The sequence below is a fragment of the Rhipicephalus microplus genome, chromosome 3 (assembly GCF_043290135.1).
Source record: "Rhipicephalus microplus isolate Deutch F79 chromosome 3, USDA_Rmic, whole genome shotgun sequence".
Lineage (NCBI taxonomy): Eukaryota > Metazoa > Arthropoda > Arachnida > Ixodida > Ixodidae > Rhipicephalus > Rhipicephalus microplus.
The window spans coordinates 199,237,450-199,259,987 of record NC_134702.1 but is presented as its reverse complement, the minus strand read 5'-3'; the positions used below and the strand labels follow the sequence as shown (position 1 = coordinate 199,259,987).

Here is a 22,538-nt window from a genome sequence, read left to right as displayed (position 1 = left end):
AAGCGTGGCTTCCTGTACGAGCATAAACCGATCGGCCCATAGCACCAACACAACACAGCTTGCAAATTACTGTCTTTCCAGTTGTCAGTCCAATGTCCTTAATTGTTTGCGACGACAGAAATTTGAACTCGTTGTTCGCAGGATAAAGGAATAAACTCGGGGTGCGCCAATCACGCAAGGGGGTACACACCGACCTTCGTATCTTAAACACTTGCTCATGTGCGCGCTTACCCACCAACCTTCTTTTATTCCGTGTCCTTATGTCAGGCCTACACCTTCGTATGACCAGAAAGATTGCCAGCATCGGCGTACACTAAAATGTCACGTAAATTTATATGAAGAAGAAAATCTATAAACAGAGTTTCTCTCGAGCAGACATCATGACAGCGGACTTGTCATCCTTAAGGCTATAATTGTATTTCAGTCTTTCAGAAAACAAGCCTGCTTGTCGAAACGCCGGCTCGAAACAACTTTGCTGAAACTACTGATTAAGCGAGTTGGTTCATGATTATTTTCAGTGTTTGTGTGTGTGTAAACAGCGATTAAAGAATGGGAACAACCCCTGTTCACAGGTTTTTTACTGCAAGCTTCCATCCTCCCCTTTCTGACGTTTCTTACAAAAAAGTATAGGGACACTAAGTTAATAGACTGATAAATGAGTACCTGATAATTCTCTATCGTTCCTGTTCCGATCATACGACTATTAGAACAGAAAAAATTAAGACTAGGTTTAATGTTCTGAGTTTGGCGAACAATCTTCGACACGTGCACGTCGCTTTATGTTGCGTCGCTCCTTGTGTACTTGGCCGCATTGGCTGAGAACATTTCTTTGAAACTTGCTACTTCAGACCTTGCATCTACTAACACAGCAGTCTTAGACATTACCTGAGGCCGTCAAAGTATGACGTCACTGCTAGCCGATGCGCGAGAACTTAAGGGTAGCATCGCCACCTTTACAATCTCTTATAGTTTCGAGAATTCCTTCGCTCACCGGACGTCCTCTCGTAGTACGGGTGATGTTGATAGAATTGACTTACTCCTAAATTGTTATTATGTTCAGAGTCATTTAAAATTAAGTGCGAATATAAAAGGATTAATATAACATTCGTCCACTGACGTAACTGCGTACCTGCAGCGTTAGAGCGCCATTCGCCTCGGCGAGGGCTTTCATCTCGAAAAAATCTTTCTTTAGCTTCTCTAGCTGTGAATGCAAATTACTGTTCATTTCTTTCAGCCTGCTGCACTTCCGCCGCAACGTCTTAGTTGCCGCGACCAGGGAGCGCATCTTCTTCAAACCGATCGACGTTTGCGACGTCATGGAGCGCCGCACTGGCCTCTTCTGGTGTTCCCCTTGTATAACTGAACTACAGTCCTCCATGTTGTCCTGACTTGATGGAAAATGCAACCACTCGGCCTCTTGTGCAGTTTCAATTGGGTTTTCAGAACTATATACTTCCCCAGGCTCCGCTGATGCTCGCTCTTCTTGAGAAGAATCTGCGTTGGACGTTCCCCTGTTAAGCCGAAAAAATAGCGAAGCATGACAGATATATTGTCCCGCTAAACGCATAAGGGAATACTGCTAACATTATTCTTATCCGTTGTTGTGTTAGACTTCAAGTTTTACTTACAGTATTTTTACTTGTATGGGTGCCAGCGTTGTTTCCCCCTGCGTTCGTTTTAGCCGCTTTTTCCGCGGCATTGGATCTTGCCCACGTGGATCAGGAGAAGCGGGAAATAAGGAAGGCACGGCTGTGGGCTTCAACATCTTCCTTTTCGTCACTGTTCTGTAATCTTCAGCGGTAAAATGCAGGCTGCATACCTTCGACCGGTCGCTGGGCTCCCAGCGATGCTTTCCTGAACCTTCATCAAAGGTAAAGGCGTATACGCATGGCTAGCAAGATTGCAAAATAACAGTCCATAACACCTTTTTTGTAATTAATTTTTCCAAAATGTAACAAGCCAAATGGGGAGGTTAAGAAAAAGCATAGCCACGATTTTATTCTGGGGAAGTACCTGTATACCCATTTAGTGCATTTTCATATTTTCTCGCAGCCTTTGTAAATGTCTTTTTAGATGACTACATTCGTCGATTGATGTTTAGTGATGGTACGTGGTCGAGTCCAGTGGCATACTTGAAGCCCTTTATTCGAAGAGCTCATTGGCTATACAAGGTTTCATAACAAAGCTGAATTTCCTAATGGCTGCTCAGTAACGAAGCGCGACCCAATACGACAGAGCCGAAACCGAGGCGCACTTGAGCGCCTTGGTCTTGGTTTAGAGCGCAAACCTCTAACCTGTACAATGACTCCGCCGTTGACGACGATGACTTCAGTGGTTTTTGTTCTTTTGCATTCTCCAAAACGAATCTTTGTCATGCATGATGTAATCTCAGATGCAGCACGCACATAAATAGAGTATCTGTCGCTGATTATTCCAGGTTCCTCATTTCGGTTTCACCGGCTGGGTCTCTTAACCCTCACAGAGCCGATGGGCTCATTGCACGAAGGACTTCAATTATGTCATTATACCCGACCGCCTGCCAGCCCTATATAGAGTGAACAGTTAATCGCCACATTTCGTTACCGGCGTAACGTTTCTAATTACCTTAAGTAAGCTTATACAGAAACGAACAAAGCTGTATGGGAAGATAGAAGTTTGAGATGAGAAATACATTTGACCAAATTCGGTCGCTAACTTCAGTGACACCCAGTGTTCAAGAGTTGTCCATCGCTAAACACACACACACACACACACACACACACACACACACACACACACACACACACACACACACACACACACACACACACACACACACACACACACACACACACACACACACACACACACACACACACACACACACACACACACACACACACACACACACACACACACACACACACACACACACACACACACACACACACACACACACACACACACACACACACACACACACACACACACACACACACACACACACACACACACACACACACACACACACACACACACACACACACACACACACACACACACACACACACACACACACACACACACACACACACACACACACACACACACACACACACACACACACACACACACACACACACACACACACACACACACACAGAGAGAGACAAACTGTGGAGGCAGCACGTAAATATTTCATATCATTAATTTTTTTATGGATTTCGGCGGCATTTGTTGAGGCAGCCTTCGGGAAGGGTGCTCGAACCCCTCGCAACCCACCGCTACGCATTTTTACATAATTTACAGATTTCGTATATTTACTTTTTTCTTGTGTGCTATATTTAAATTTCTTGGCACTATTTGTGGAGCCTGCCATATTAGCCGCGGTACTTTAAAAAAGCTTTCATGTTTTTTAGCTCAGTGAATTAGCATAACACACGGAAATAAAGTTTACTAAAGCACCCTGGTGCTTCTTGCTAGCTTGCAACTCGTTCTGAATTGAAACGACTCTCAAAAACACAAGACTCACCTTTTCTTCCAATTGCCTCGATCCATTCTTCCCGTATGTCTGTGGCAGGAAACTCGTGAAAACTTACTTTACTTTGTTTGCCTTGTTCCGATTTGCAATATGGCACGCAGCAATACACCATACTTACATTTGAGGTGTCAGCTCATCTAAAAAAAAAAAACTGCACGCGGCCACTATTAGAGCTGACTACTGCAGCTATCTGCCGTCTGCAAGTTTCTGCACACGACCTACTGTGTTTCTGCGTATCTTCTGCAATTTGTGTATGCGTATCGTCTGGAACCATCGTGATTCAGTGTGAACAATGAATGCCTAACAATAGTTTTTTTATCTCGTTGGACTACGTTTTCATTCAAGAAATATTTTCATAATAAATTTTCCTTCATTTGTAGAAAAGTTCCCGTCTGCTTGCCACTGTGACCCTTTGTGTGCTTTTTTTACGGTTCTATTTCTGCTTCAAACGTCCACACGAATGCAGCCAACTCTGACGAGGAATCATATCGCTTTATTTGCCATATTTTACACATTCATACACAATTCATGCACAATAAGAACGATTTGCACTGCCACAGCGATGGCTGAAGCAGACGACAGCGAACAGGTGCTGCCTAGCGCCACGCCGCTCGTAGGTGACGGCCCTAGCGGCAGAAGGTATGAACTAGAACGTGGGCGCTGGAAGAGGTGCTCTCTGGGCAGGTCAGGAGTGTAGTAGGTCATGGCAGCCAGTGGACTCCAACGGGTGCGAAACTGGCGACACGTCTGGCCGGCCGGTGTTAGCGCTACGCGGGAATGTGTATGGCATGGAGGAAAAAAATGCTGTGCGATTTGTGGTGGCTGTAAACATCAGGAAAGCAAGTCCCTTTCCTTGATGTCGCTGTGGTTTCAGTTAGCTCCGACCTTCGCTTTTAAGACGGTGTCACCTTTGATGACGACCTAGTTGTCACAATCGGGCGAGTCTGCTGCACTCGACCATCGCCGTCAGTTTTCTCTGGAGCAGCGTAGAACACTGACGCAGGCGTGTTGTTGCCTTACTACGCCCCGCAACATTGCACCTCCGTGTAGGTAACTCACGCGTAGCGCTTACCAGCAACGATGGACGAGACCGGCGAAGCAGACGAAGTGCGCGACGGTGTTGTCCACGTGACTATGGTGGACGAGACAGCGGACGAGATCGGCGAAGCAGACGGAGTACGCGACGCCGTAGTCCACGCGACTGCGATGGTCGAGATAGTGGACAAGGCGCGGGCACCGGAGGCGAGGGCTGCAAAGCGCCCAAAATATACGCGTCACAAGTACTGCTTCGCTCCAGGGTGCGCGTGTAGCCAGACCCGCAACCGGCGGGAGCACGACGGCCGCCGGTGCTCAATGTTCAGTGTGCCGCGCGACCAGGAGATGTTCCGGCGATGGCAGCGGTATACGCCGCCGCGCGCCAACGGTCAGCGGTTGACGCCAAACTCGGCGCTGTGCGAGCGTCACTTCGACCCGCAATTCGTTCAGCGCTACTTCGAGCACACCATCAAAGGGCAGGTGGTGCGCATTAGGCGTGGCCTACCGTGCCTGACGCCAGATGCCGTGCCCAGCATATTCCCGGACTCGCCTTCCTACTACACCCGACGAGTGCCGGCGCGTCGCAAGCCGATCCAGAGGGCACCCTTGCCTCCTCCCAAACGGAGGAGAACATCGACGAAGAAGACCTCTCCCCCGGAGACTCCTGCAGCGGACGCCTCCGCTGAGGGCGAAGAAGGATCAGAGAGTCCTCCAGCGGACGCCTCCGCTGAGGGCGCAGAAGGATCGAGGGTTGAACTCGCGCCGGATGCGCCCACGAAGTGCGAGCCAGTAGTTGAAGTCGTCGAATGTGAGGTCACGCCGGCGTTCCCGTATAAGGACTTGCCCCTGCCGTCGGGTCGGTGGGCGCGCCACGTGATCAGTGAGACACCTCTGGCAATCGCGTACAGCACCTGTCGCCTCTCCGACAACCAGCCGGGTCATCTGGTCACCGAAAAGCTGTTGCTTGTTCACGAGCATGAGGACTACGCCGAATGCCAGGTCTACATGGACGGCCGCCGGCTGAAGGCCTTCGAAGAGCCTGGCAGCACGGACTACCCCCAGACGCTGCTGCAGAGGCTGGACGATGTCAAGCGATGCATCGGTCTGGGACAGCCAGAAGAATTCGGCTTGACCGAGAGCCTTCTGCCGCCCTCCGTGGAGATACGAGAGTCCGGCCTCCACAGTGTCCATTGTTGTGGAGCGACCACCACCCGTTCTGGCCGGTCGGAGAAGTGCCAGTATGCTAAGAAGATTTTGCGCAAGAAGCAGGCGCGGCTGGAACGCAGGATGAGGGCACTTGACGGTCCACTTGTCACTGAAGCCGCAATGGACACAGAGCGGCTGCAGATTTTTAGTGTTCACACCATACCCAGTGACAGGGTGGTTGGGGAAGCAAGACCAGATGAAGAAGACTTTGCGACTGCTCCAGAAGTTGTCAGTGCAAACACTGTAGGGGACCAATTGGAGACTGGTAATGGTGCAAGTAGATCTCCTCTTGTGACGGAGCTTGAAGGCAAAAAAACAACAGCAGGGTCTTACAATAACTTGTTGGGACAAGTGGCGATCTGTGTGCAGTGAATTAGGGTGTTCATTGGCGAGCTGATGAGAGGTGCAGCAGCAGTTGAGAAGTACAATAAATTTCTACATCCCGTTTTGAGCACTTCATGACTTGTTTCTGTGTAAGGCAAGTTGCAGCATTGTCTTTCGTGAACATTCAGCGTCCCAAATGAACACTGCAACTATTTGTGATTGGGCTAGGTGAGTTCGTATGTAAGGAAGACATTAAGAGCACAAACTCTGAGCATTTGCAGAGACATTAGGAAGGTGATGTCCAACGAATTTACTGGAACATAAGGATCTAGCCTGTAAACACACTTGTGCAAGTTATCAATAACTGTAAGAGGATAGTGATTTGGACGAGATAGAAAATGGTCATGATGGCCAGCGCTTGTGTTGTCGTCTTCTTTTCTCTCTGTGTTTCGTCAGCACTGGCCGTCTTGATCATAAACTGTACTGAAAAAGCAGAGTAATGCTTCCGCTGAGTCGTACGGCCAGACCACTGATGCACCTGGTTACCTTACTATATAACAAAGCCATGTTTGCCGTCTCCCTCACTTTGTGTAAATTGAGGCCAGTAAAATTGGTTTGATACTGTAGATGTAAGCAATGGTGGTAAGCCAGTGTTCATTGTAACAAAAAGTTTGCTCCTGATGAGAAGTACAAGAAATACAAGAGTAGAAACGTATACAGCGCAAAACTTGTGTCAAGGGTTCAGTTTCCTGATTTAAGCCATAAGCATTTTTTTCGTCAGAACAGTAATCGTAATCTCATTGCAGTCAGTAGAGAAACAACCAATACCTCACATCTAGCTACATCGGATGTCAAAATTGTGCTCATAGTCACTGCACAATGTGTGTCCTTGTGTGAGCTTTTAGTGAGATTTGGCAATGGTCAGATCCCGGATTGTCATAGCCACAAACCTCTTCAATTGTCATAGCTTTGTCTATTCAGGTTTGCGCAGCTAGTTAATCTGAAAATTTAATGCCTTACGATAACTATTGTCATATGATAAAGAACATGTTCACTGCTCAACTCACATGTCTATAGCAATGGAACGAACGACAGCTCGAGTGACATTTGCAGTCGCAAATACACCACATCTGAGCATGTGCAGCACCAGTGATCTGTCTGCCTTGCAGTTTCTGCCCTTCTTTACCTCTGCGGCTGGGATGACTGGCCGTTGAATTATTGTCAAGGTCATAGAACCAAAATAAAAAAAAGAGAAACCAGCAATTGCCCAAATAGGCGCCTTCTATATTCTCGCTTCATGATATATTTTATTTTATTTTTACATACTGCCAGTCCTGAAGGAGACTATTGCAGGAGGGCAAACAAAATACACAAGAAATACATATACAACCAAATACACAATAGATACACTTGCACTTATGTGCGAGAATGTGCGACAGCAGATCTTTTATAATGATACATGAAAAGTATAAAAGCACAACCTATGTCAGGCAGATATACACAAAAATATTATATTACGTAATGCACTGATAACATTGACATATTCAGGAAGCATCAAAAACTGTACAAGCGAGAAAAAGCATAGGAAGAAAAAACGTCACTTCAGCTATGAGTGTCACGAATGTGGTTTTCAAGCAAAGTTAAAGAAGTATTCAAATCTTTAGTATTAGTCAGACAAGCGGGCAATCTATTCCATTCTATAATTGACTGTGGAAAGAAAGAGTACTTGAAACAGTGGGTGTTGAAACAGTATTCTTGTAATGTTAGAGGATGTTTATGGCGTAACGTCGGTTTTCTGAAGTAGATATGAATCTCGTGCTGTCGATGTTTAGCTACCTATGAATAAGTTAGAAGAGCATTTTTAGGCGTACGAATTTAGCGCGATTTCGTAATGTTAGTAGCCCTGCTTTTGCAATCTGTTCAGAGGGTGAGTCGAGCAAACTGTATTTTTTATAGGTAAATCTAACTGCTTCCTTTTGTACCCCTTCTAGCTTTTTAATTAGGTTCTTTGTTGCGGGGAACCAGACTAAGTTGGCGTATTCTAATATTGGGCGGATCTAGGTTTTATAGGCTACTAATTTTGTTTGAGGTGGTGCAGAATGTAGTCGTCTTTTTAGGGAAAATATTCTTTTTAAAGCTGAAGATGTAGCATAGCATGCGCCATCTAAAATCATTAGAAATCATTAGTCCTAGGTACTTATGCTGTTTTAGGGAAGTTAGTGGTGTGTCGTCAATAGTATAGTCAAAATATAATAGCGTTTGTTTACGCGATATTCTTAATAAAGCTGATTTTTTTACATTTAGGGTCATCTGCCATTTCGTGCACCAATTAGATACTGATTATAGGGCATTGCTGAGAGCAGTATGGTGCGAAGAAGAGTCAATTTCTTTATAAATAATACAATCGTCGGCGAAAAGCTTGATCTTTGTTCCAGTGGACTGGGGCAAATCGTTAATAAATATAAGAAATAAAATAAGGGCCAGGACGCTGCCCTGCGGTACACCTGATGTAACTTTTGATAACTCTAATGTTTGCTGGTTTATTTTTATGAACTGTGTTCGTTCGGTCAGATATGCGCTAATCCATTTTGTGATTGGTCCTTTACCTAATGTCGCCTGCAGTTTAGTATTAACTTTTGATGTGAAACCCCGTCGAATGCTTTTGAAAAGACGAGTGAAATAAGGTCAATCTGCTTTTGATGGTCAACGGCCAATGACAGCTCATGTAATAATTTAGTGAGTTGTGTAACGGTAGATAGGCCTTTACGAAACCTGTGCTGAAATGGTGACAAAATGTGCTCTTTTTCAAGGTAAGTAGTGATATGCTTAAGAATAATCTGCCGTAGTATTTTGCAAGTAGTGCTTGTCAAGGATATCGGGCGATAATTAATGACGTCAACCTCACTACCCGATTTGTGAATTGGTGTGACTCTTGCCACTTTCCAGTCATTGGGAAGTGAGCATTTCGTTAGGGACATGCTAAAGATAATGAACAGATATTTGGTTATCCATTCGGCATAACGGGTGAGAAACTGATTTGGTATATTATGATGAAGGCTCCAAGTGAAAAAAAAAATTGAATGTGAAATGTCTTGCAGTGCATGTTTTGACAAAAAGACTCGTCTTCCTTGGAGCAGTATCTTCATCTTCCTTCTTTGGTAGCAAGATTATGCATTGACCAAAGTGAAGAGGAGAAAAGAAGGGAGTGTTTGCATAGGTGGGAAGAAAGGGCTGTTGAGAGAGAGCTTCGCCTATAGCTGTCGTAATATCAGCTGTAGTGACTTTGCTATTCTGCAATATTTCACGAATCGGCTTATGTGCCTTGTTCTGACCCTCACCTTCGACTCAATTTGACATTACCGTGAAATCCGAGCAAACAACCCATCTCCATTTTTCGGAAGATTTGAAATAGCCCTCTTTCCTTTCCATAATTTCTACTGTTTCTGTTCGCCCGATAAGGCCGAATCAAAAGGGTGAAGGCATGCATATTCAATGAAAGCCCCCCTCCCATCCGATTCTTGATGGAATTCCTTTTAGGGCCGAAGAATGGGGGGGGGGGGGGGCCTTGCTTGGGATTTCACGGTGGTCACCCGTGCATAGTCCCCTATCCCAAGCTGCAATAACACTGGCCATTACAAACTAGCTCTCTCGTGAGCACTTCATGAAATAGGTGCATTGGCAGTTAATACTTCCTGTTAAATCTAGTCAAAAATGCTACAACATGCACTATTTGGATTTGTAATCGGCCGGGCTGGTGCAGGGCAGGCCAGTTCGTAATGCTGCTTCGGCTGCACAGTGTGGGTACCACGGCGACTACATGCCGCACCAAGCACTCTTGTCAGCCAACAACTGCGTGTTTCAATTAGCAGTCCCAGGGTGACATACTTCTGAACACATAGTGACACAAGGCATCCTGAATACTAGAGCATTTCTAGAAGGCGTCTTGCATGCCACATCTCAGCCATGAGTAGTGGCCAACAGGTTTATAAAAAAAATTGAAGTTCCCAAAGATATGATGCCCGATGATGTAACTTTTAGGCAGGGCCTTGCCCCATTTCATCCCACTTTCAACACGCTTGTGCCAACAAGAATAGATTTGGGACATGTAAACTTGAAGGACGCATTTATAATTTGGCACTGGACCACAGAAAGAAGTATGCACCATCCGGCAAAATGTAAGTGCTGATAAGTTTTTTTTTATAAAGGGAAACCTATTAATGGGCAAGATCGAAAAGAATACGAGCACAGACCAGGTTAGCCACCTGGATTTGTCTTGGTAAATTATGTTGCCCTTCTGCGGTGGTTGTTTTGATATCACCATAGGTGCTTGACTGTTGTTGGGCTAACGGGCTCTGCGAGGTTACCTGGGCGATTCGCTCTGCATTAGAGGGCATCACATGCAGCAATGGACAAGGCTATACAAGATTCATTCATGAAATTGGCTAGTAGCTCCTGTGCACTTCTTCAGCAAGCTAAAGTTTGCTAACTTCTAAGAGCAAAATGACTGTCCTAGTCACCAGGTGCTAGACAATTCAAAGAAAGACGAATAAAGGCAGATATGCAAATAATGTCATTGATTGCTCATGTTGAATAAAACTTTTTGCCTTCGTTTGTACATTCCTGGCAAGAGCAATTCTTTAAAAGTGCTATTAGAAATCAACTTGGATTTCAGGTGAAAGGGGTCGCAAGAGAAAGAAGCACGAAGATTTTGGAGGCAAGTTCCTGCCAGACACTTAGCTTGGCCTATGAGACCTTGCAAAATGCCATTTTTGAGAATCATCAGCCAAGCGAGAGTGGTACTGAGTTAGGAAATTTCTTTTTGAAGAGGCCTGAAACTGTCGCTATTGTTGCTTTAAGCTAGCAGCAATGTTCTCGAAGGCAACTTTCAAAGTCAACTCACGATTTCTAAGTCAACTCAGGGGCAGCGTGCGCACCCGTCAGTGAGGCCACGATCAAAGCTACGTAGACAGATGACCCGCCGCGGCTTCAGACTGACAACATTCTTCTACGCACATGGTCAGGACAGTTTCTTCGGGTTCTCGGATGTGCAACGGTGATTGTCACGCACAGAAACATGACTATTACATTACCATTTGCTGTCACCAAGAGAGCAGGTTGTAACCTCCTTGGAAGAAACTGGTTTCCTCATCTGGGTATACAGATCACGGGTATCAGGGATGTATCAGACGACAAACTTGTTTCGAAGCTTCTCAACAAATACAAATCGGTATTCGACGAGGACATCTCAGGACGCATCAGTCCTGCGGTACAACCAGACCTGGTGGAAGGAGTGAAACCAAAGTTCCCAAAAGCACGGCCGGTTCCTTTTGCGCTGCCATCAGCTGTCGAAGCTGAATTCGATAGACTGCAAAGTCAAGGCATAATCGAGCCGGCGCGGCATTCGGATTTGGGATGCCTCTTGTACTAGTTCAGAAGAAAAAAGGCTTGTTGTATGTGGCGACTACCATTTCACAGTGAACAAGGTATCAAAGATGGCAGACAACCCACTTCCCACAACTGATTAAGTGCTCAGGCACTTGAGGGGAGGCAAAGTCTTGAGCATCCTGGATTTGGCACAGGCTTATCAGCTACTTCACATGATTTTAGAGACAGCAGAGGTATTGTCGCTGAACATGTTGAAAGTGCTATACAAGGTCAAGAGATTGCCTTTCAGAATTTCTACAGCTCCAGCCATTTTTCAAGACTTTATAGAGAGTAGGCTGTTTGGCTTCACAGGTGTGTACATGTATTTAGATGATGTGATCATCAGTGAGAAAGACGCCTTGGAACATGTCAAGAGACTGGAAGGAGTACTGAAGAGGCTACGGTAGCACAAACTTCGCCTCCGCAAAAAGAAGTGCTGCTTTGTGGTACGAGTATTTTTCCTGGGACGTCAAACCGTCAAAACCGAAAAGCTCCTATTCTTACCCGACTTCCACACCAGCGAAGAGAAAGCTCGAGCTATAACGCATGCTCCATTACCCAACTGCAAACAAGCACTTCAATCCATTTTCGGGATGCTGGCTTTCTGCGACAGATTCTTGACGGACAAGGCAACAGTTGCCAGGTGTCTCTACCAGCTCCTTCAGAAGGACGCCTTGTTGAGATCGGAGACAAAGTATAAAGAAGCGTCTGACAAGCTTAAGATATTGCTACTGAGTCAGACTGTACTGGCACACTACGGTAAACAGAAGGAACCTCTTGTCTCTAGTGACACTTCACCATATGGCATACGAGCTGTTGTCTCAACGTGATGACCAGGCCCCGCCGCGGTGGTCTAGGGGCTAAGGTACCCGGCTGCAGTGGCTGCATTTTGGATGGAGAAGATAATGTTGTAGGCCTGTGTGCTCAGATTTCGGTACACGCTTAAGAACCGCAGGTGTTCAAAATTCACAGAGCCCTCCACTATGGCGTCTCTCTTAATCATATGGTGGGTTTAGGATGTTAAACCTTACGTGTCAATCATCATGATGACCAGAATAGAGAGGTGCCAATCGCTTTTGCGTCTTGGACACTAGGGCTGGCAGAGTGCAATAATGCTCAGTTTGACAGAGAAAGCCTTGCTGTGGTGTTTGCAGCACACAAGTTCCACAAGTATATTGCAGGAAGAAAGCTGACTTTCATCACTGGCCATCAATGACTGCTCGGCATACTGGGTCCACAAAAGCCAACGACTCAAGTCCATTCTCCACGGATGACCAGGTGGTGCTTCAAGTTATCGGCGTATGGCTACAGCTTAATCTACAGGCATGGCAAGAACCATCAAAAGGCAAATGCGTTGAACCGATCGCCATTACAAGAACGCTTAGATGAACCCTGGCCTCCAGGCGACGTTCTATTGTTCGAAGCTTTTTTGGGACCTCGATTGTCTGCTACCGAGATAGCATGCCTGACACAACAAGACAGCATCCTGCGGAGGTTGTACCAGGCAGTGCAGGATGGTACAGTAGAGAAACTCACTGGAGATGAGTTTGCTCCTTACCGACGACGAGCGACCACTCTAGCATTTTACTGCGAGTGCATCACACTTGGATCACGAGTGATCATACTGAGCGCAGCATGATCCCATGTTCTGGCACTTCTGCATGCTGATCACAGAGGCATGGTAGCCATGGTAGCCACAAGGAGCAAAGAGCGGCTAGTTGGTAATGCATTTTTTGAAAGAAATACACTTTCTTAGTGTGAGGGAACAGTTTTAGGAAGAAGACAGATAGGACAGAGCGCTCTGTTCTGTCTTCTTCCTAAAAACGTTCTCTCTGCACTAAGAAAGTGGATTTTTTTCGAAAATGCACAAGGAGTTATGTATGGTGGCCTGGAATTGACAACGTGATCGAGGAAATGGTGCAACAATGCCGGGAATGTCATTCAACCGATAAGAGCCCATATAAAGCTCCCATTTCCACCTGGGACCGTTCCCAAACATCATGAAACATGGTGCACATTGACTTCATAGGGCCACTACTCAGGCACACCTACTTGTTTGCTGTGGACGCATACACAAAGTGGGTCGAAGTCCAGCACATGACGCAAGCAACATCTGGAGCTGTCATCGATGTACTCTGAAGCCTGTTTGCAACATTAGGCATTTTCTGAAAGGTCATCTCCAACAACAGAAAAGCATTTATCTCCAGCGATATGAAGCAATTCTATGCGTCAAATGGCATACGGGCTGTAACTTCATCAGCATACCACCCTGCAATAAACGGTCAGACAGAACGCCATGTGGCGGAGCTGAAAAGAGCGCTGCTGAGGAATGCAGACAAGTCCATACAGTGCTGACTTGCAAGATTTCTGTACTGGCAACACATGACGATGCACACTGCCACAAGAATGACGCCTGCGAGAGCTATGTTTGGACGAGAACTGCTGTGCCTTCTCAATCTTCTCAAGCGGGAGGTGGGCAAACAAATTCTTGAGAGCCAAGAGACATTGGAAAAATCTTGCCATTTTGCTGTTGCGGATAGAGTGCTTACCCAACAGTTTTTGAAAAAACCAGATTCGATTGAAGGTCAAATATTGTGCCACGTCGAACCGTGATCCTTGCTTGTAACGCAACGCCCATAGAGACGCCATCGAGCTCAGCTGCTAAATTGCCTGGCTCACCCAAGATGCAGGACAACACTCCCTCTCAACCGTCAACGTCACAGGCAGTGACCACTCGGCAACTGTGACTGCCAGAGGTTACGCAACCTCCTGGCTGCTATGGAGACTTCGTCTAAAGAAGGAAGAGTGACACGTCGCCTTAGAAGACAACAATGAAGTGGGCACGCCATGGTACTGGCGCTGTGGCACGAGCGCAAGTTTTGTGTCGAACGCTGGCCAGTAGTGACTCTAATGCCTGGGCTACACCTGTTAACTTGTTCACCTTTCCTGTACTTAAGGGGAGACGCGGGTCGAAAAGTCGCGGTTTTCCGGAAAATTTTCGCTTTTTTTTTCCGGCTGTATTGGCATCCTTGGACTATAATCTATTACTTCTGAAAATATCAAGCTGAAATTCGCACGAGAAATTATCAAAAAATGCTTCCAAGTGGGCAGCGGTGACGCGAGAACTGCGCGAAAGTCGCGAAAAACGGCGAAGTTCGCGTCGTCCTGTCGCGAAAACGACGCGTTGGCCGCCATTTGCAATCGTGCACGCATGCTGCGAAGGCTGTATCCTTCATAATCCACTAGTAGCCAATCTCGTGCCTTCACACAGAATAAACAAAAAACGAGAAAAACAACGCGTACGTCACGCGTTTTGAATATTGCGGCACACAGCGCGAGGCCGTCATTGGACGGCGGTGCGCTCCACGCTCCTCCCCCTCCTATCTCTCCGGCAAAAGAGCGAAGCCTCGGACGTCGCGATCGAGTTTTTCTGCGTTTCTCTGCATTTTTGCGTCATGGCAAGCCCGAAGAAGTGCAGTTCAGATAATCGAAAGTTCAGAACTCGCCACAAGTATCGAGGGAAACGGCGTCGGACGCTTCGCAAAGCGACAGCGAACGACGATGTCGCCCCCGACCAACGCCCCGACGCTCCGACTTCGGATAGGCCTAACACCGTCACCGAACCCTGCGACAGTGGTTGTGAAATAGCCGCTGCCGTGGAATTCGTCAGTGCATCCCAAAGGAAGATTGGATTCTTCGAGAGTGAACGTAGACCGGTAGATGCTGCTACTGCGAACATGCTGCTTTGCGAAATCGATGCGCTGACGGCACTTGTGGCGGGTGCGCAATGCCCAACCTGTCGCGAACGGAAGCTCGGCGTGCGAGAGGCAGCTGGAAAGCGCAAAGGACTTTCGGCATTCCTCGAACTGTCCTGTCGAAATTCTGATTGCCCTGAATCTGCACTTTCGTTCACGCACACGTCGAGACGTACTGCTTCGGCCGGGGACCAAGGAACGAGCGCTCGTTTTGACAGCGGCAGCTCGCGTGACAGCTTTGCTGTAAACGTGAAGGCAGTTCTGGCAGCACGTGCTATAGGCGCAGGCCACGACCAACTTTCACGATTTTGTGCGATTCTCGGTCTTCCGAGCACGATGCATCACAAGACATTCAACGGCATTTGCAAGAAGCTCTATGGTGCGGCGATGACGGCAGTGAGCAAAAACTTGCACCAGGCACGAAACATCACGAAAGACGCAGTCGGCGGCAGAGATGTGCCAGTCATGTTTGATGGCACCTGGCAGAAAAGAGGTCATAAAAGCCACAATGGAGTGGGCACAGTCGTGTCCCTGGACACGGGGCTCTGCCTCGATTTTGAAGTTCTTTCGAACTACTGCCATGCTTGCAGTATACACAGGGACCTTGGGGAGGATGAGATATGGCGAGCTTTTCATCTTCCAGTTTGCCAAAAAAACACTGACTGCTCATCCCATGCAATGGAACCTGCGGCAGCTGTCAATATATGGCAGAGGACCTTGTTTTATGAAACTCCACTGTGATTCACCAAAATCCTAGGTGATGGTGACAGCAAGGCCTACACTGCAATCTGCGAGGCAAATGTATACTGTGACACCCCCATTGACAAAGAAGAGTGCACGAACCACGTTGCAAAGCGCTTGGGAACTGCCCTACGGAAATTGGCAACGCCACTGCCACGAGGCGAAAAACTGAAAGATGCGACAATAATAAAACTACAAACATATTACAAGATCGCCATCACGAGTAACAAGGACAGTGTTCGAAATATGTACACTGCCATATGGGCATGGTATTTTCATTGCTGCTCCAGTGATGGTGCCAGTAGCCACAACTTTTGCCCCGCGGGACCAAATTCGTGGTGCAAGCACAAGCGTGCGGAAGCACTGGGGGAGCCTGCACCACGCCACACCCCACTGTTGACGAAGGCTCAAGGATTGGCAATTATGCCTATCTACAAGCGCCTTACAGAGGAGAAACTCCTTATTCGGTGCCTTCATGGCAAGACACAGAATGCAGCCGAATCGCTGAACAGCAAGATATGGCTGCTATGTCCAAAAACAAAGTTCGTCTCCAGAACAACTGTGGAGACAGCGACCGCTCTTGCTGTACTCTGGTACGACAAAGGCCACAGGGGCTTTGAAGAAGTACTCGAAGGCATTGGAATTCTCCCCTCACAAGATCTGGCCACACATGGTGACCACTATGACGTCATGCGCATCGGGAAGATGAACCTGAAGCAAACTGCAGAAGCGAGGGCACACCGTCGCAACACAGCGAATAGAGCTCGTGTTGAGGACACTGACCGCAAGAGCCGTGAAGGACCAAGCTATGGTGCAGGGGACTTCTAGACACTTGCAGTGCATTCAAGGCAAGGTACTTTTCATTGTGCCCCAATTGATGCAAAAAGAATGATTTCCTAATAAATGCCAACTTTGCGAACTTTCAAACTTGTTTTTCTCATTTTCATTTTTTCTGACAGTTCACGTTTTCCGGGCAGCCTTTTAGAAACTTATATTCATTGTATAGTAACGAAACTTGGCACACATATTCTTCAACACATGCAGAATGCAAATATCTACTCTAAATTGCAATGCCTACCAGCATTAGTTGTGAAAATATTAGCTTATTGTTTCAAGGGAGATTGAAAATAATAAGTTATTCAATACAATTTTTTTTTTCTTGGTTCCAATATTTCTGTGACATATCTATATAGATATTTGTACTTTTCAATCTACCAAGAGTCAAATAAGATCAGACACAGTGCTTTTACTGAAAGTTTAGTACATAAAAGAGTGCCCGCAAAAAATGTAACTTTTTGCTATTGTTTATGTCATAACTCAATAATTATAGCAGCTACACAAAAAATGATTGCATATTTGAAATCTGCATGAAAAACTATACTAATAACAAACTTTTCAAGTCTCTATTACTAGAAATAAAAAAAAAACTTTTTCGAGGAGCGTCTCCCCTTAAATAAATCGTCTTCAGCCACAAGCAGCTGTACAGATTTAACATATAGCTTTGAATAACAGAATTATGTTCACATGAAGCTACCTTGATCCGACTGATTATGGCACTAGGGTCGCATATGAAGAGGTTACGTTTAAATACACTGCCAACACATCAGCTGGCTTTGAAAGATTGCACTAATACAGTTAATATGGCTGTCTGTCTCAGAGCAATGGATTATGAAATTCTAACCACCAAACTAGCTTCCCCCTCATCTCATGCTGCATCATTCATTGTTTGCCTGCAGTTGGAGAGCATTCCAGGAAAGCAACGCAGCAGCCGGGTAAACATGGCCCTGGGGCAGCTGTATCAGCAGAGCGGCAACGAGCGCTCGGCCATCACCTGCTACCGCGAGGTGCTCAAGTGAGTGTATCGCAACTTTCCCATCCTTCACATGTGCCTTGTGAAAATGCTTCATAGTGTACTAATCCTGTGCCACTTCGTCAAGGCCTGAATTCTGTCTCACTGAATGACTGGCTTAATTTCCAAAAGCTCACCCGCATGCCATAGTAGCGTACTTGCTAAGACGCTGCACTGCAAAGCACCGTGGCGCAGGTTCAACTCATGGACTAAATTTTGATGGGTACGAAATGCTGTCGAACCTCGATGTTGCAAGGAATCTAGCTGCAAGTATGACTTACTTGCAGCTAAAAATTTTGTTAGATATTCATTTGGTTTGATTGAAACTGAAGCACAAGAATACCCTGCTAATTCGTGTATAAAAAAGATGGAGGTTAGACTAGGATAAGTGCAAAAGTTTGCTACGATGTAAAACTTGTTGTTGGGCTATTTAGTGCATGCGTAGTGAAGTGCAAAGATGATGCATACCATCAAGTAAGAAATCGACACAGATGCCTTTTTCTTTTGTCTCAAGTCCTTCCTTGATGGTATGCGTCTTTTTTGTATTTCTGTAGTTTGTTACGCCGCAGGTTTTTTGAAATAAATTTTGTTAAAGCAAGGATTGACTGTGTATGTAGTTTTCTTGTTTACTGCAAACATTTTAGACAAAAAAATGAAGAGAAATTGTAACACGCACAAGCGCTAGCTTTCAGGAGAATTTCTTTGTTAGGGCATATATTTATCACACTAACTGCACGACTGCGCTATTCCGCTTCTTCAAATTACAACACTCCAAAGTAATACCTGGTAAACTTTGTACAAAATGGTTAAGCTTTCCCTATCACATGCTATACCTAATGATTGATTGATATGTGGGTTTTAACGTCCCAAACTCACCATGTGATTTTGAGGGACGCCGTAGTGAAGGGCTCTGGAAATTTCGAACATTTGGGGTTCTTTAACGTGCACCCGAAGCTGAGCACATGGGCCTACACCATTTTCACCTCCATCGAAAATACAGTGGGGATTCGATCCCGCGACCTGCGGGTCAGCAGCCGAGTACCCCAGTCACTAGACCACCACGGTGGGGCGCATGCTACACCTAGACAGCACAGTTCTTAGACAGGGAAATAAATGGCAGATTGATACACTGGTGATCAGTGAACATTGGTTATTTCAGCTGCTTTTATTATTTCTTGTGTTCTTTGGCCAGCATGATTCTAGGGCACACTGGAAATTTTTCAAATTCAGGCGTACATCCGCAGCTTCGATAATGCATCACAACGTGACCCTGTAAACTACCCCGAACATTATACTAATGCCCCCCGAAGTAGTTGTTCGGGCAACTCCTCGGCTGTTCTATGTAGTATTTGCTGCCACATGTGGCTTGTCTCAATTTTTCTTCCTGCCTCATGTTGGAAAGCGAATTATCAATTGGCCCAAATATGCAGATTGCTAATGTATATGTGGATTTTTACTAGGTGCACATTACGTTTGTTATGAAGATGCAGCTTTGGTTTCTTTTGAAGTGAAGGTTTTAGTGGATCCAACAAATCTGAGAGCGAGAACTGTTTTTGAGGTTTTTATATGAAAATATGGAAGGGGATAGAATTTCTTCAGTTTTTCCATGTCAAATTGAATTATTGTGTTGTTGTAAACAAGACACTCAGTCGAAATGTATACCTTGCTAGCTTTTTTGAAATCCAAAGGCTCAATAGCCAAGGGATACAGCTTCATTGATTCGTGGGTGCTCATTCAAGTTTGTTCTTCGATGATCGTTGCACAGTAAAGGTGGCCGCCGCATTTTCAATCTCAATGATCACACGGTGACGATCGCAAAGCCACAATAGCTCACACAATGTGTAGTTGTATAACCTTGTGACTGCAACTCTGGTAAGAGGGCAGACGTGGCTAGTGTTTGTTTGTTGCCAGGCTGTTACAAATTGTGACTAACTCACGTCACTGGCACTGTTGGTCTGCAGGGAGTGTCCTCTTGCTTTGGAAGCAGCCAAGGGTCTTCTGGAGCTGGGAGTCAAGGCTGGAGAGGTGGCTGCACTGGTGCTGCACCCTGGCGGCTCCAGTGGCTCTTCTCTGCCACCACACATGGAATGGTCTGTGCAATTAGAATAGCCTAAAATCACAGCTAGGTCCTTCACATGTGACCATTGCTGGTCAGTCTGAAACTTCGAGCCCCATGTCACATTTATTTGTATGCTTCACGATGCAGAGGTGGAACAGCTGGGCCATTTGCACCATTGTGTACCAAATTTCTTCAGCTGCGCGATCCTGCGTCGAACCACTCCTCTTGCCCCAAACTCATTTATCAGTGCCTAATGTATTGTAGCATGCGAATTCAACCACAAGATGCCACAGTCATGGAGCCCGAAAACATGGCTGAAACATATTGTTGGTTTCATAAGAACGGTTATAATTTCTATTTTACCTAGGCTGAGGTCAGCTGTGGAGGCTTAATTTGTTGTTTAATGCGGGTTGTTGCAAAACCAGGTTATGAATAATTGAAGTTCCGCTGTACGTGGAACTTAGCTGGAACTGGCTGCGCAGTTCACGCAGAGTTTTTTAATACATTTACTGGTCATGAAGCTTTGACGAAAGTTTGATATAGGAACAAAAGAGTACCATTGCAGCTGCCTCAGCGCTGCAATGGTACGGCACACGTTGGAACTGCGAAACGTAATTAAATGTACCCATAAAATTGATTACATTTTCAAAGTGATGTTACTTTTGAGAAGATTCAGGGAAACTCTAATATAGTGAAATGTAGTGTCGAATGGGGCCTTGAAGCTAGAAATTCAATGGCAATAAGGTGTGCTGCTTCCTTTATCTAGTATGCTTCCACTACACAAGCATGCTTCTTTTTTCCTGAAGCATCTAGTGAAAATTTATGGATGATCCAGAGCTCTTCAATGACTCTGGCAGATGCGAACGTGTCGCGGAAGCGCAGTTAGTTGCAACTCTTGATAGTGCATATCCAATCTTTCAGCCTACATATACATTTAGTGTTTTTAGTGTACGAAGATGTCTTAAAATAGCCTTGTATTTATCTAACGGACACCCAGTTTGAATGAATCGGTGCTTTGAATTTAGCAAGTGACGATAATCAAGCAATACCTCTTGTAGTTTTTGCATGATTTTCGTGTTTCGTTATGCATGATTTATCACTACAGTGCCATAGCCAATTCAAAATTTGGTCGATCATGCAGTGTTGTTTCCCAGTCTTTTACTCTGCTTTGTAGCTTACTCATGCCATGTCCTCCCTGTCCTTACTTATTGTTTTTACTGTTAAGGCAAAAGCCTTACATGTCTCATCAAACAATAAAATTGGCGGACTATGAAACCCACCGGCAGCGTCAACATGTGGTGCAAAAAAGTATCTTCTCAGACTCATGACGCATTCATATCGAAAATTAACTTTTCATGCTTTTACAGCTTGCGCAAGTTTCGTACAGTTTTCTGGTGCATTCTCTCATGGGTCGTCACCCTACCAAGCTTCAATCGGTAGTGCTGAAGTTTCTGTTCCAAGCAACGAACGTGCGCTTTGAATTTTTCAAGCTGTGAAGGTCTGCATGTAGCTCCGTTTATTTGGAATATCACCTGTACACTTTTGGTTATCTCAGTGCCTGCGTAAAAGAAAACTGCGAGTATTTCACTCATCGAGCTTCTGCATAACTAGCGTGCAATGAGGAAGACGCGGCCAGTATGCTCACCTTCATTAACTGCGTCTTTATCCATGGCAGCTGTGTCAGAGGGGCTCATGCACAGTGTCAGTGCCGCCTCGACAGTCTCCAGCTCATCTGACGGTACCCAGAGACGCTCGGTAGACAGGTGAACTCTAGACTTTTTTGCTTGAGTCAAATACGCCGGGGGGCTGTGGAATATGCTTGGCACAGCGTTTGGCAAAAGTTTGAAAAATCAAGTGGCATCTTCATGGCTCTTCTAATTAGCCACTGATTCATGCAAAAGATTTCACTCTCATTGAAGTGCTTTTTGCACGCACACACACTTGTGGCAAATCAAATGTAAAACCACCAGTTTGTTGTCGTGATACAGCGCGCTTTACCCGAACTGTCTAAGCAGCCTGAACATAAACACTTTTTTGTGGCTTTCCTTGTGACTGCATCGACACCCAGGTGCGCATCATGTTGTGCCTTCCTTTCAACCTTCAGGCTAAACATACACTAAATCAAAGAATGAAAAATGCACGAAGACATGCCATGATATGCGGCCGCCCGGGGAGAATGCAGTACTGCCACGCGGCCTCTCCTTGCAGCGCACAAAGTTCTTCCATAGAGTTACGATGGGGCTTCATGACCAGTAAAAGTATTGAAGGACTTTGATTCAAGCTGCCCGTCAGTTATGATTGCGACATTTCAAGCAATCAGGATACTACACTACAATGTACACGGAACTATTCTTGGCAAAAAAATATAATCGTGTTTTTGAAGTGGATGTTCATCATCATCATCAGCCTGACTACGTCCACTGCAGGACAAAGGCCTCTCCCATGTTCCGCCAGTTAACCCGGTCCTGTGCTTGGTGCTGCCAATTTATACCCGCAAACTTCTTAATCTCATCTGCCCACCTAACCTTCTGTCTCCCCCTAACCCGCTTCCCTTCTCTGGGAATCCAGTCAGTTACCCTTAATGACCAGCGGTTATCCTGTCTACGCGCTACATGCCCTGCCCAT

At 45.8% G+C, this 22,538-nt stretch overlaps 1 protein-coding gene across 1 annotated transcript in view; it reads left to right on the top strand.

The window, feature by feature from the left end:
• The window catches only part of LOC142804088 (anaphase-promoting complex subunit 7-like), a 64,334-nt gene that overhangs the window by 9,476 nt on the left and 32,320 nt on the right, over positions 1 to 22,538 (top strand). Inside the window, exons 5-6 of the mRNA XM_075890658.1 lie at positions 17,742 to 17,857; positions 19,816 to 19,944. Coding sequence (XP_075746773.1) covers positions 17,742 to 17,857; positions 19,816 to 19,944 — 245 coding nt within the window. The remainder of the gene's footprint in view (positions 1 to 17,741; positions 17,858 to 19,815; positions 19,945 to 22,538) is intronic.